Source organism: Macaca nemestrina, chromosome 12 (assembly GCF_043159975.1).
Source record: "Macaca nemestrina isolate mMacNem1 chromosome 12, mMacNem.hap1, whole genome shotgun sequence".
In the NCBI taxonomy this organism is placed as follows: domain Eukaryota; kingdom Metazoa; phylum Chordata; class Mammalia; order Primates; family Cercopithecidae; genus Macaca; species Macaca nemestrina.
The window spans coordinates 12,834,327-12,848,552 of NC_092136.1; the positions used below are offsets into that span (position 1 = coordinate 12,834,327).

The window sequence follows — 14,226 nt, forward strand, 5'->3', positions numbered from 1 at the left end:
GCCACGTCTGCAGATGCTAGGTGTTAGCAAGTCAAGAAAGAGGGAAAGGCAACCCAGGCAAAGGAAACAACATGTGCAAAGTCTGGAGGTGGGAAAGCACTTGGGTTATCGTGGCCGTGGGAGCCAGGGTGGAGGGAGCTCAGGGCAGTGGGATCAGAGTGAGGCAGGGAAGGTTTTGAGGGAAAGGAGCACACAGGACCTGGAACTATGCCAAAGATTTGCTGTTTTGTTCCAAAGTCAATGGCAAGAAGGCATTAAGAGTTTTAAGCAAGGAAGGGATGAGATGAAATGTATGTTTCATAAAGTTTATTCAGCTGTGGAAAATGGGCTTGGGAGGGTGAGAGTGACCCCGGGGAGACTGGGTATTGGAGCTCACCCCGGCCTTCCTAGAACGTAGCTCCAGCCTCCGGCCCTGTCTTCAGCAGACAGCCTGGGTTGGCTGTCACCAGAAGCAGGAGCTATGGAAATTTTCCCAGTGTGCATGCTGAGAGGCCCAGGGCTGTAATAGACTTCTTAGCAAGAGAGAGTCTGAGATCAAGCTGAGCTGACTTAAAATGAAACAGATCACTTTGCAGCAGGACTTATCAGAGCCTTTGATTGGGAACTGTAGCTGGTGAGCCCTGGGGAAGGGCCTGGAACGTAGCGTGTTCTGTACTTATTTTGAAACTATGTTTTCCATTGTACGTTTTGCTACCAAGCTCAGTCTGAGAAACTGCTCCATTTCCTCTTTGCCTTTCTAGGGAATATATGCTACTGAGCGTGCTTAATTCTCTGTCTCACAGCCTCTGCTCAGGGAAGTGGAACACCATTCTGTTTGTTACAGACGGGGAAACAGATGTGTTCAGGGTCTTGTGCCTGGGACCTTGCGGGAGATTGACAGTGAGTCTTGGTCACCAGCGAATCACAGGGGCGTCCTGGAAGATTGTGGGGTGTCAGCTTCTTCCACTTCTCCTGTCCATGTCTTGCAGACAACACTGCCCTGTCCTGTCTACTTAGGGACGTCGCCGTTAGTGTCCACCTCTCCTGTCTCTCCTGATTGCTTTCTTTTCCTCATGATCTTTGTCTCTTTTTTTTTTTTTTGAGCTGCAGTCTCACTCTGTTGCCCAGGCTAGAGTGCAATGGTGCGATCTCAGCTCACTGCAACCTCCACCTTCCCGGTTCAAGCGATTCTCCTGCCTCAGCCTCCCGAGTAGCTGGGATTACAAGCATGCACCACCACGCCCAGCTAATTTTTGCATTTTGAGTAGAGACGGGATTTCACCATGTTGGCCAGGCTGGTCTCAAACTTGTGACCTGTCTGTCTCAGCCTCCCAAAGTGCTGGGATTACAGGTGTGAGCCACTGCTCCCAGCCTTGTCATGATCTCTTATTGGTTTTGGGAGAAGTAAGAAGTTGACTCCCTCAACTAAGAGCTTCAGTGCTATTTTTTCTTTTTTTTTCTCTCTCTCTTTCTTCTTTTTTTTTTTTTTTTGAGACGGAGTCTCTCTGTGTTGCCCAGGCTGGAGTACAATGGCACGATCTCAGCTCTCACTGTCCCTTCTATGAGAAGAGAATGAGCCCAGCATTTTTGGCCCCCAGGTCTTTTTATGATGCTTCCAGCACAGCCCCCTGCAGGCCTCTGTCTTCCTGGCTCTACCATGAAGTGTCCGCTGCTGGGGTCACTCTGTTGGCTACCATCCAAGTGGATGTAGTCATTTTGGTCCCTGCCCTGGCGTTCTAACCCCAGTGATGTGAAGGAAAAAGACCAGCAAAGAGAAGCAGCTCCACAAAACCTGTTTCAGCAGGTTATGTTTTTATTCTACATTATTGGTAAGACAGGGAACAGGGCCAAGACCTCCACACTCCCCTGGGAAGGACAGTCAGGAGAATTAGATACATCTAAAGTGGGCAGAGGACGGAGGTCAGATCTTCCTGGGAGGTGGCTGGAAAGACCTGGGCTTAAGCCACGGGAGCCAGGCCGACCTGGTTGTTTGCCCTGTCGAAGACAGTGAAGTACTGGCGGATGAAGACATCACCCAGGATCCAAAGCTCTCCAGATTCGGTGGGGACGTCCATGCCCTGGAAGCCGCTGGTGCAGCTGCCCTGGCTCTGGAGAAAAGGAGAATAAAAGTGGAGTTGAGACGCCGATTCAGCAGTGACAGGCACTGGGTGATAAACATCCAGGGCGCCCTGGTCCAGCTGCAAGGCACGTGCAAGGAGGAGCTTCCTGGCTCAGTGTCCAGGGACTCGGCTGTTGTTGGCCTGGAGTCGGCCTGTAGAAGCTGTCCACAGCACAATTGGTTTCTACGCATTACTGGACATTATCTGGCGTTTCTGGCAGGCACAGGAACCCTGACATCAGCATCAGAGCTAAGGCCTTGGGGAGAATTCAGCTGGTAGGAAGGAGTGTGAAAACTCAGCCCACACAGCCTTTTCTCATGATTATTCTGATCCCGACCACGGGCAAACCGGAGAAGCTGTTAGCCTCTTGCCTCACTAAGTCACTGGGCTGTGACCTTGTCTGCACGTCACCTGGGGAGCTTTGAACTCCCGCAGCTCCATCCCATTGCTCAGGCCTTGCCCTCTCCTAATGTAATCAGAATCACTGGGGGAGCCCAGGCATCAGTGCTTCTTGTTGAGTAACATCAGTCCACTGGCAAAATCAGTTTTCCACCTGACGTTATAATAATAGAAGGGAGAGTTTTCCTGTGGCTCGTGTAGCTAAAGATTTGCTACTTGGTAGAGATAGTAGGAGTGTCGGAAGCCCCAGCCTGTGGAAATGAGGATTTCCCTTTACCCAACCCTTGGTAGCTCAGTCTCACTTGGATGTGATCAGTCTCACTTGGTTAACCTAACCGCACTCTGAGGGTGGGGAAAGCTGCCATGTCTACATTTTGGAGGAGAAAACTGAGGCTGAGATGAGCTGTGGCTTGCTGAGAATCAATGGGCTGGTAATTCAGACCCAGGACTTGGACCCAGGAATCCAAATAGAATCCTCTTTTCCCTCCATTAACCTTTGCTTCACTTGTTCCCTTAGGGGGCTGTATCCGAGTTCTTATTCCTGCGTTTGTTTTCAATCTGTTCCTTCTCTCCGGAGCTGTCTGGGGCAGATGTTCGTCTGCCTCTGCCTCTCGGCTTCAGCTCGTGGAAGCGCACTTTCCCTCTGCAGAGGGGACTCTGTGGCCACATTCTGTGTGAGCCCCTCTAGTGGATGGTTCAGAGCCCCCTCACCTGCAGGATGTAGGCACTGGGTGGCACAGGATACTGGATTCCATTGATGGTGAAGACGATGTCGGGCAGGCTGCTGATGGCTGAGCAGCTGACCACCATCTGGAAAGAGTGAGGTGAGAAAAGTTACAAGGGTTTTGGTCCCGTGTGCCTGGCACACCCACTATTTGAGTGTAGAACAGAGCCGTCGGGGCTGGACTCACCTCGCCGTCTGAGTTCTCGCTGGCTCCGATGTCGCTCTGGATGTTGGCAATGGGGCTGGTTGGGCCGGTCAGCAGAGAGGTGCCGGTGTCAACAATGGCCTGGCAGCCCTCAGCGCAGGCGATGGCCTCTCCGTTCATGGTGATGCTGAGGGCAAGAAGCAAGTGAAGGTTCCTGAGCCCTCAGGGGTACATCTCTCCAAGGAGGAACCAGGAGGTGACCCCAGACATTTCTTCCCCACCCATCCATTGGCCAGTGAGTGAAATTTCTGTTCCTCTCGTTTACACATTCATTCATCCTGCATTCATTTATGCAACAAATATTTTGCAAGTGCCCACTCTCTGCCAGGCATGGGAAACGCAAAGCTAAACCAGACAGCCTCACAGTTCCAGGCTGCAGGGAGCTCCCGGCCTGGCTGGCAAGATAAGTTATGGTGGCAGAAGGGCAGGATGATAAGCCAGGCGTGCGGCAGGGAACAAAACAGGGTCCAGGGTGAGAGGCAGTGGAGGGAAGCAGCCAGGGGAGCAGACACCCAGGGATTCCAGGCAGGTGAAGAGAGAAGGAGGACATCAACAGGGGACGGTATGCGGGGAGGGACAGAGACCAGAGGGCTGGGGCAGGAGTTGGAGGAACTGGTGAAATGCTAGCATGGCTGGGCAGACATGAGGTGATCAATGTGTCCTGGTTTGCCTGGGATGGTCCCGGTTTTAGTACCGAAAGTCCTTGTCCTGGAGAATTGTTCACTCTTGAGAAATGACTTCACACAATTTCTTAGCCATTTGCCCTACTTCTAGACTGAAAGTGACACATTTCTTCGAGTGGGAGGAGCATTGCTGGTTCCCAGGCCCGTTAAATTGAGATGTGTGGACAGGTGGTTGCCCAGCTTTCCCCAGGGATGCTGGTGGATTGTTCTGCCTCCGTGACTATTAGGACATTGGCTATCTGACCCTTGCAGAGTCTCGGCTTCCCAGACAGCTCTTCCCTCCTCCGCCCGGGACGTGTCTTTCTAGGGTTTCTCTGGCTGGGCCAACTTCCGCCTTCCCCCTGGAGTGTGTTCCCCTGTGTCAGCTGTCCCTGGGGGGATTCTGGAAAGCTGGTTAGCTATGAATCCATAAGGAAATGGGATGTGGGGCCCAGGCCTGGATGCTGCCTGTCTGTGGCAGTCTCACCTGTCCACGGAGATCTGCCAGTAACCCTCGACAGAAACAGGAACCCAGTTCAGACTTCCAGTGTAGTAAGAAGAGTCAATGCCACCAAATATCACCACGCTGCCACTCTGGTCATCGCTGTGGAAAGTGAGGGAAGAAGACATGAATTTCTCTGTTCGTTCATTTGTGTGAACATCTGCTGTTGGCTCCTCGGAGCTACCCTTGATTGGGCACTTGGCAGGCTGTCCTGGGGTGTGACAAATGTGGTTTCTTGTCCTCTTAGGCCAGGGCCCACGCAGTGGACACTGTCACTGTTATTTCCACTTACCATAAGGACACTGAGCCTGAGGGAGGTGAGGTCACCTGCCCAAGGTCACACAGCGGGGGAGTGGTGGAACTACGTTTGGAAGAACACGGGTCTTTTAGGTTGATGTGTGGTTTCCACTGTGGTACTCACTCTAGTTGCCATGGCGACCCCAGGGATGTGAATGGGTGACAGTGTCGGCTCTTAAGGACTTGATGGTGGAGATCTCTTGTTCTTAGCTGGGAGCAGTTTTGCCCCCAGGGGAATGTCTGGAGACATTTTGGATTGATTGGGTGGGGGTAGTGGATGCTACTGGCATCTAATGTTTAGAGGCTGGGGATGCTGCCAAACGTCTTACAATGCATGGGACAGTCCCTGGCAAGGACTTATGCTGGTCTGAAATGTTAATAATGCCCAGATTGAGAGATTCAGATCTAGCTGGGGAGATACAACGGCCCCACGTGAAATATTTAAGTGCTCATAAAGGCAGATTATGTTTCAGAGCCACCTTGAACATCAACTGGCCAAGAGGAACACATGACAAAGAGCCTTCCTGTTGTAAATTGCAGGAGTCCTTGTTATTTCAATATTCATTTTCTAAATCTTTGCAGTTTCAGGGTAGATGCAGAACAAATGTAGATGGCAATAAGAAATCAGTCATCGGAGAACTGGCATGTATAAAACATGACCCCCTCACTGAACCCACCCACCTTTGCTGTGAACGTCTCATAGTGTAATGCTATATAGCGAGGACCTAGATGTGTAGTTACGAACCGAGGAAACAAGTGAATGACGGCAAATCCTTTCAAAAGACGAGGACGTTCATGAGTGTTAGAGGAACGTTGAGTGTCTTAAGAAAGTGGATGATGCCCTCAGATATTCTTGCGTAACACTCTACTCAGCCCAGATTGACATTTGATTTATTCTTTGTTCATTTGTTTGTTTGTTCATGTATTTCTTTGTTCATTCCTAGAATTAGCCCACGGTCACAAATGGAACCTAGGTTTTATTAAATCACAAAAGAAACTTGCTTTCATGATTTAAAAATGTCATCATCCATGATATATCTTGATCAAATCTTTTCATTTTTGTGTTATGGAATTTTGTTCTGTTTTAAGTGTATTCACTTTGTTTATTTATTTATTTATTTTCTGAGATGGAGTCTCGCTCTGTTGCCCAGACTGGAATGCAGTGGCACAATCTTGGCTCACTGCAACCTCCGCCTCCCAGGCTCAAGCGATTCTCCCTGCCTCAGCCTCCCAAGTAGCTGGGTGTACTGGTGCCTGCCACCACGCCTGGCTAATTTTTGTATTTTTTAGTAGAGACAGGGTTTTGCCATGTTGACCAGGCTGGTCTTGAACTCCTGACTTCAGGTGATCCTCATGTCTCAGACTCCCAAAGTGTTGGGATTACAAGCATGAACCACCGTGTCTGGCCAAGTGTATTCATTTCAGTGGCATCTTTGGGGGCCAAGGATGAGGGAACTGGCACTGAGGGGCAAATGGCTGAGGACATTTGAGTTGTGCACATCAAGGGGATAAAGATGCTGGTAAATGAGATGGAGTGCACATGGCCCGTCAGAGAGAGACTTGGCACTATCACTCTGCAAAGACACATTTCTCTAGCCTCAAAAATTGACTTTCCAAATCCCTTGCTTCCCAAGACCCTCTCCATCGCAGCCAGCCTTGAACAGCTGCTGCTGGGCCAGAACACTGTGACCTCTGGAGGGGGAGGTGGGAGGAGGCCCCTCTCCACCCAACTTACGCGCTCAGGTAGACAGAGAAGAGGTCCTGAGAAACCAGGCCCTGGTCCCAGATGTTGTCAAAGACGGGTGTGGCCCCGGACGAGGAAATGCTGGGGTAGGCCAGCCCCAGGATGCCGTCGAAGGGAGCATAATACAGGAAGGAGCCGGGTTCGGTCTCGCTCAAGCCGAAGATCTGATTGGTGTCTGAGATGCCTCCAACCTGGGTGGGGGAACCGAGATGATGTTCACCATCAGGTCATGTCCACTGAGCTCTGGGTGCCAGCCTCAGGCCCACAGCTGCCCTGGTTCATCCCATGCAGGACTTGGCTTCTAGGGCATCAGCCCAGAAGGAGGGGAGAGGGACTGTCTCCTGGAATGCTCGTTCCTCTGCTGGAGGTAACCATGGCAGCTGATCTGCAGATGGCCACGGTCTATGACTCAGTGTGAGATTTTGCTGGAGAACAGATTCACTGTATGTTTGTGTTACGGATGAAGAAATGCAAAGCAGACCCCGGGCGAATCAGGGCCTTTGACCCCTGCCATTCCCCAAAAGTAGCAGAGAGGGCTTGTGGAGATTTGAGGACGTGGCGGGGCTGCAGGTTGGGAGAAGGAGGAAGAGGAGGAGGTGCCAGTTAGAATTGAGCCTTTACTGACTCTCCCCACCCTCCATAACATTCTGCTTGGGTGGAGCTGAGGCTGGCTTATGGCTCCCGGCAGCCCACCCTTTTACTCACTGCCACCCGAGCTAGCAACGTCTGTGACATCTCTGCTGCTTCTCCCCCAGCCCGTACCCCCAATCAGGTTACTTTTGTGATCACCGAGACTCATCGTGCTGGAATAAGCTGATTCTGGGGGTGCCTGATGGCGGGATGCAGCGGCAGCCTGCAGGCGCCCACCTGGACAGTGTCGTATCCGAGGATGCCTGTCATGCTGCCGGTGCCGTAGGTGATGGAGAGTGTCCCGCTGGTGGACTGGTAGGTGGAGGAATCCTGAGGGTTGAAGAGGTTGTGGTTGGCTGCAAGGGAAAGCAGTGATTGTCAGCCTCTGAGAGCTGGGTGAAGGTCACAGGCTGGGACGTCTTCCTGGGATGGGGTGCCCTGGCCCCAGGAAGGGCTCTGGAGGTGAGCAGTGACCTTTCCCCCTAGACCCTTGGACCCCAAGAGACCCCATGTTCTGTCCTGTCTCATTGAACTCCTGGGACCCTTCACTGATGGCAGGTACCCAGCCAACCTCAAGGGCCTACCGGGGACTCCCCAAGGCCAACATTGAGCTGAGCAGGCTGGTGGCTACCCAGTGACGAGCGCTTTCACCCCCCAGCCCGCGGCCAGTGCTCCCATTATGTGGATGATGACATAGGCACCCCATCTTAATTAAAACTCAGGTGAAAACATTAGAAGAGGAAGGAACCCGCAACACACATTGTTCATGACTTCCAAAGACAAGCTCTCTTTCATTAGCAACCAATGATTTTTCTTTTTTTTTTTTAAAGGAGCTCAGCACTCACTTCTAGCCTGTCCGGGCCAGGCTTTGGAGCCATTTCCTCACACTGGACTCTTTCCTAGCGGGCTATTCTACAGCCCGTTGGCCCTGTCTTGCTTTGGGCCCCTACACTTCCTCTCCCAGGCTGTGGGTATTTTGGGGAGCTTCTCTCTTCCCACAGACTGGAAAGTCTTTGACCGCAGGGGTCATATCACTCATCCGTTTACCCCGTGGAGCACCTGCGCCCAGTGCTTGGCACGTAGCAGGTGCTCAGTAAATGCCTGTCGAGTGGCTCCAGCAGGCTTGAGGTGGGAGCTGTCAGAAGCCCACGGGTGTCCAGGGTTCCCCAGGGTCAGCTGGTGCTGGGGAGCGAGAGTGGGGTGGGGCGGGCTGGGAACTTACTGCACGCGAGACTGGAGCAGTAGACTGAGGGCACCCACAGGTTGGAGGATCCGGTGTCAAAGATCACGGTGAAATCCTGGGCAGGGGTTCCGATGCCGATAGTGCCGAAGTACTCCACCTGCCGAGGCCGGGACAGGGCAGTTCATGGAACGGGGTATCTCTGTCGGGGCCTCCCTAGGGGCTCTCTCTGGGTCATCTCCTCGGTGTGCCTCTCTACCTTTTCCTTCCTTCCTCACAGTTCTTGTCATTCTCTTCCCAGCCACTGCCTTCATCCCTGAAAGCCCAGTCCTGGTGTGCCTTCCTCCTTGAGGTCTTCCCTGATTGCTCCCCCAATTTACCCTCTGCTCTCTCCTAAGCACCACAAGCATCTAACAGTCTGCTGTTCCCTCTTCAGCCATTGTCTTGTCTGTCACAGTCTTCCCATCCTTACAGCACATGTTCTCAGAGGATGGGGGTGGAATCTTCTAGCACCGGGCAAGTGACAGCTTAAGTGCTTGTGCCTTAAATTGTTTATCAGAAGCTAAGCAAGCCACCTAAAGATGGAAACCTGGCTGGTTTTCTTATTTCTACATCTAGATGTGTGAGCAGGTTGCAAGAAAGGGCATTGCCAGTATTTTTCTTCTTCTTTTTTTTTTCTGAGGCAAGTCTTGCTCTGTTGTCCAGGCTGGAGTGCAGTGGCACAATCTCGGCTCACTGCAGCCTCCGCCTCCTGGGTTCCAGTGATTCTCCTGCCTCAGCCTCCCAAGTAGCTGGGATGACAGGTGTGTGCCATCACACCCGGCTATTTTTTGTTTTTGTAGTAGTGACGGGGTTTCACCATGTTTCCAGGCTGATCTTGAACTCCTGATCTCAAGTGATCCACCCACCTCAGCCAACCAACCAGTATTTTTCTTCTGAGTGGCAGCATTTCCCCCGCTTGCCGGCTCTGTTCCCACCACTCTGGTCTGCTTGCTGCTCCTTGGCGATGACTAGTCACTCCTGCCCCAGGGCCTTTGCATTGGCTATTCCTTGTGCTAGGAAATGTTTATTCTAGATCTTTCTTTGGCTGATCTTTTTTTCAAAAATCAATCATTCGGGTCTCTAGTCAAATGTCCCCTCTGCCAACAGTCCTTCTGTGACCACTTTATCTAAATTTGCTCCCTCTCGATCTTCTTTTTCCCCATAGTCCAATTAATTAATTTGTCTTGGCCCTCATCAGTACCTGAAATTATCTTTCATGCTTGTTTATCTGTCATCCCCTGTAGAATATAAGCTCCAGGAACTTTGCTTATTCACCATCGTTTTGGCAACTTGCATAGCCTCTGGCACATAGAGAGGTGCCAATATTTGTTAAATATTTGTTAACTAAATAAATGCACTAACTAATCCTCTTACCAATGGCCTGCCAGACCCCATGCTAAGCACTCCAGAAAACATGATTGCGTTAATTCCTGGCAACAACCTCTGTTGGTAGATATTAGTGTTTCTGTTTTCCAGACCAAGAAACGGGCTCAGAGGATTTAAATGTCTTGGCCAATGTCCTGTGACTTAGAGGCACTAGAACCCTCATTTGCAGCAGGTCTGCTGGATGGTAGAGGCCAATCTCTGAACCACAGTCATCACTGCTCTGTGCCCTCTGCCCTGTGCCAGGCACAGAGGGGGCATACGATATCTGTGGGAAGGCAGGGTGTTTGCTATCGGGTCTCAAATAATAAAGTCAGAGTGATCTTTCTGAAACTCGGATCTGATTTTGTCACCCCCTGTTTGAGATAAATCAGTGGCAGTTAGGATGGAGCCTCTCTCCGTCCACCCCTCGGCTCCTCGGGCCGCAGTCTGCAGCACCCTTCTTCCCTCCCTCTGGGCTCTCCTTCAAATGCCCTGTGCTCCCGCCTGCACAGGGTTCGGCACAAGTGATCAGGCTGTGCGGAGTTCTGTCTTCTCTTGGAAATTCCCGCTCTTCCTGCATGGCTCCGCGGAGGCTCCCTGCCCAAGTGGCAGAGTCTCGCAGTGTGACACCTTCACTCTGTGGTCCTCCTGCTGCCTGTTCTTTTCATTGGTTTGCAAGACTCCTTGATTACTGTCTTTCTCTCCTTGGCTATGACTTTGCTCACAGCTGTTTCCTCCTGAGCCCCACAGAGGCCCTGACATATAACGAGGCGCTCAGAAGAAGTGAACATTGCATGAACGAGTGAAGGAATGAATGAATGAACAAGAAGCAACAGCTCTGTGAACTTTCCTGCCTGCCCGGGGCCACTGACACCTAGGGGCAGACCCTGGGTCACTGCCTGGAGCCTCAGAGCCCCGGCCCGTCCTCCAAGACCCCAGGGAAACCCTCTTTCCTGCCGGCCAAGTCCTCAGAGCCGGCCCCGCCGCTTGCCCACACACTCACATCCAGGTAGTTTTCCAGGGGCTGTTCGTCTATCAGGGTGGGCGCCTCCGCCTGGGGGAAGTACTTGCTGGCTGGGTTGAGGTTGTGCTTCTTCAGGAAGTCCTTCAGCAGGCCATGCTCGGACAGGTTGCGCCTCAAGGACTTCTTTCTGACGAGGGGGACCCTGTGGTTTGGAGGAGGAAGAGGAATTAGGCAAGGATTCTGCTCACCGGGTTCTGTGGCAGCCCCAGAAGGGAAGGGAAGCTGGTCTAAGAGAGGAAGAAGGAAGGAAGGGAGACGCTCCCACTTCTGTGCAATAATGCAAAGAAGTTAAGTTGACTAGGGCTGGAGCTGGGAACCAGACTCAGGCTGGGCCTGAGTTTTAACCACGTCTGCAGAGCTGCCTCCCAAAGGGTGGTGAGAGAGGCAGAGAAGGGGGATGGAGACAGCCGAAGAGAGAGGGAGAAAAAAGGGAAGAAGGAAGACACAGGAGTAAAGAAGGGCGATGTGGGAGGCAGCCGTCTTCACACCCATGCCACTGGGACTCACTTGTAGATGATGCACTCAGAGAGCGCCACTAGACCCAGCAGCAGCAGCCACTTCATGGTTCTTCCCAGGTCCCAACTCCAGGGAGAAGCAAGACGGGAGGAAGGTGCAGAGCAGCAGCATGAGCTGCCCCTTATATACAACTTGGGTCGTGCCTTATTGGCCTCTTGGAAAGTCACCTGTTCCCCTGATCCCAAACAGAAAAGCTCCTGATAAGATTGTCGCTGCCCCGAGAACAGTTCTGAGACTGTTCCAGCGGAGGCACTTTCCATTGTAACCTTGCACCATTGTAGACAGGGGCGGGGGTGGGAGGTTGCCATGGGGGTTGACCTGCAGAGGGAGAGAGAAGCAATGGCCTGAAGGCTTAGTTTTTCTTTTCTTTTGCTTCCCCTTCCCCTTCCCCTTCCTTCCTTCCTTCCTTCCCTCCTCTGTCCCTCCCTCCCTCCCTTCTTTTCTTTCTTCCTTTCTTCCTCCCTCCCTCCCTCTCTCTCTCTCTTTCTTTCTTTTTCTTTTTTCTGATGGAGTTTTGTTCTGTCGCCCAGTCACAGGCTTATTTCTTTAGCATTGACAAGGGCCCACGTTAACATTTTACAAGCTGAGCATTTCCACAAAGTTGGTTACAAGTGCGTTTAGCACAGCATTGGACAGACAGATGGGAAGGAGCCCCAGGTGGCCTGATTTGTCCCTGTGGGGCACGCCGCTGGGGTTCTTAGAGAGCAGCTCCCCGACTCAGTGATAGGTGGTACTGCTTGTGGTCACTGCTTAGTCACAGCACACTGGGGGGTCGGTCATTTGGGACTCAGGACACAATTCCCCAGTTTAGTGTCATTGTGTGGGGTTGTTGGGCATGTGAGTAGCCTATGGAACTTCTAGCTTGCTTTTGGTGGCAACTGGGCTGAGTCTGGGAAGGGGATGTGCGCAGTACATGGGGGAGGAGGGAGAGAGCACCGGCAGAATGCTGCCTTCCCTTCCTGGAGGAGGCAAACTTGAGACCGGCCAGGTATTTCTTTGGAATCTGTGTCCCTCCCTTTCTGCACCTCTTCTCTTTCTTTTGCTCCCTTCCCACCCTCTCCACCTTTGAGATCCCACCTGGGTGTGATTTCTCCAGGTTCTCCAGGCTTATAACTGGGCTGAAATCAGCTACAATGGAGCAAAGCAATCTGGGCAAAGAATTCATACTCGTGGGTGAGTGACTTAGAAAGAGGATGCTTAGCTGGGTGCCGTGGCTCGCGCTTATAATGCCAGTATTTTGGGAGGCTGAGGCAGGTGAATCACCAGAGGTCAGGAGTTCAAAACCTGCCTGGCCAACATAGCGAAACCCCATCTCTACTAAAAGTAGAAAAGTTAGCTGGGCATGGTGGTGGGTGCCTGTAATGCCAGCTACTCAAGAGGCTGAGGCAGGAGAATCGCTTGAACCCAGCGGACAGAGGTTGTGAGAGGTGAAGCCGGCTGGGCTTCTGAGTCGGGTGGGGACTTGGAGAACTTTTGTGTCTAGCTAAAGGATTGTGAATGCACCAATCAGCACTCTGTGCCTAGCTAAAGGTTTGTAAATGCTCCAGTCAGCACTGTGTGTCTAGCTAATGGGGTGGAGAGTTGGAGAACTTTTGTATCTAGCTAATGGATTGTAAATGCACCAATCCGCTCTCTGTAAAATGGACCAATCAGCAGGATGTGAGTGGGGCCAAGTAAGGGAATAAAAGCAGACCACCGGAGCCAGCAGCGGCAACCTGCTCGGGTCCCCTTCCAGGCTGTGGAGGCTTTGCTGTTTCGCTCTTTGCAATAAATCTTGCTGCTGCTCACTCTCTGGGTGTGCACTACCTTCATGAGCTGTAACACTCACTGCGAAGGTCTGCGGCTTCACTCCTGAAGCCAGTGAGATCAGGAACCCACCGGGAGGAAGGAACAACTCTGGACGCCACCTTTAAGAGCTGTTACACTCACCGAGAAGGTCTGCAGCTTCACTGCTGAAGCCAGCGATACCACGAACCCACCGGAAGGAAGAAACTCCGGACACATCTGAACATGTGAAGGAACAAACTCCGGGCTCACCATATTTAAGAACTGTAACACTCACCATGAGGGTCTGCGGTTTTATTCTTGAATTCAGCGAGAGCAAGAACCCACCGGAAGGAACCAATTCCGGACACAGTGCAGTGAGCGGAGATCCTGCCGCTGCACTCCAGCCTGGGCGACAGAGCTAGACTCCGTCTCAAACAAACAAACAAACAAACAGCAACACCAACAACAAAAAAGAGAATGCTTACCAACACAATGGATCCTCCACTTTGTGAGCTTTTATATAGTGGACAAAGTAGAGTGAAAACTCTGATGCATAAATTACTGGGGAAGAGGACAGGGGAGGTGGTAGGTCACCAGGTAGATAGGAAGCCCTGTCTCAGGGTCTTGTTCCGAAATCACATCCCCTGGGGCATCCTCAGACTGTCCAGCCATGAGAGCCACAGGTTCTATAAAATCTCCAAGTTACCCCTAGTGCCTCCAGGAAAGTATTCAGAAGTGGGCAGTGTGGATAAGTTCAGGGACAGTGGTGGTTAGTAGGAAACACGTGGACATTTCAGACTTCCCTGTTAGTTGACATGTTTGTGCCCCAAATGTGAATCCTGGGCTCATTATTTTTTCTTTTGTTTGTTTGTTTTTTAATTGAGACGGAGTCTCGCTCTGTCACCCAGGCTGGAGTGCAGTGGCCGGATCTCAGCTCACTGCAAGCTCTGCCTCCCAGGTTCACGCCATTCTCCTGCCTCAGCCTCCCCAGTAGCTGGGACTACAGGCGCCCGCCACCTCGCCCGGCTAGTTTTTTGTATTTTTTTTTAGTAGAGACGGGGTTTCGCCGT

The 14,226-nt window shown here is 51.9% G+C and overlaps 1 protein-coding gene across 1 annotated transcript; it reads right to left on the minus strand.

Moving 5' to 3' along the window:
• Positions 1-1,709: 1,709 nt before the first annotated feature.
• Positions 1,710-11,462, minus strand: LOC105497458 (pepsin A-1). Its single transcript, XM_071074526.1, has 9 exons — positions 11,381-11,462; positions 10,853-11,015; positions 8,485-8,602; positions 7,500-7,618; positions 6,624-6,823; positions 4,577-4,693; positions 3,410-3,554; positions 3,210-3,308; positions 1,710-2,087 (listed from the first exon to the last, which is right to left on the minus strand). The coding sequence occupies exons 1-9, from the start codon at positions 11,434-11,436 to the stop codon at positions 1,938-1,940; spliced, it is 1,167 nt and encodes a 388-aa protein (XP_070930627.1). The 5' UTR covers positions 11,437-11,462; the 3' UTR covers positions 1,710-1,937.
• Between the last annotated feature and the right edge of the window lie 2,764 nt (positions 11,463-14,226).

Coding starts and splice junctions, on each gene's coding strand:
- LOC105497458 (XM_071074526.1), bottom strand. CDS start 11,436: ATGAAGTGGCTGCTGCTGCTGGGTCTAGTGGCGCTCTCTGAGTGCATC. Junction 8,603..10,852: donor CCCTGGAAAACTACCTGGAT/GTGAGTGTGTGG, acceptor CGGCCTCGGCAG/GTGGAGTACTTCGGCACTAT. Junction 3,309..3,409: donor GCGAGAACTCAGACGGCGAG/GTGAGTCCAGCC, acceptor CACTCTTTCCAG/ATGGTGGTCAGCTGCTCAGC.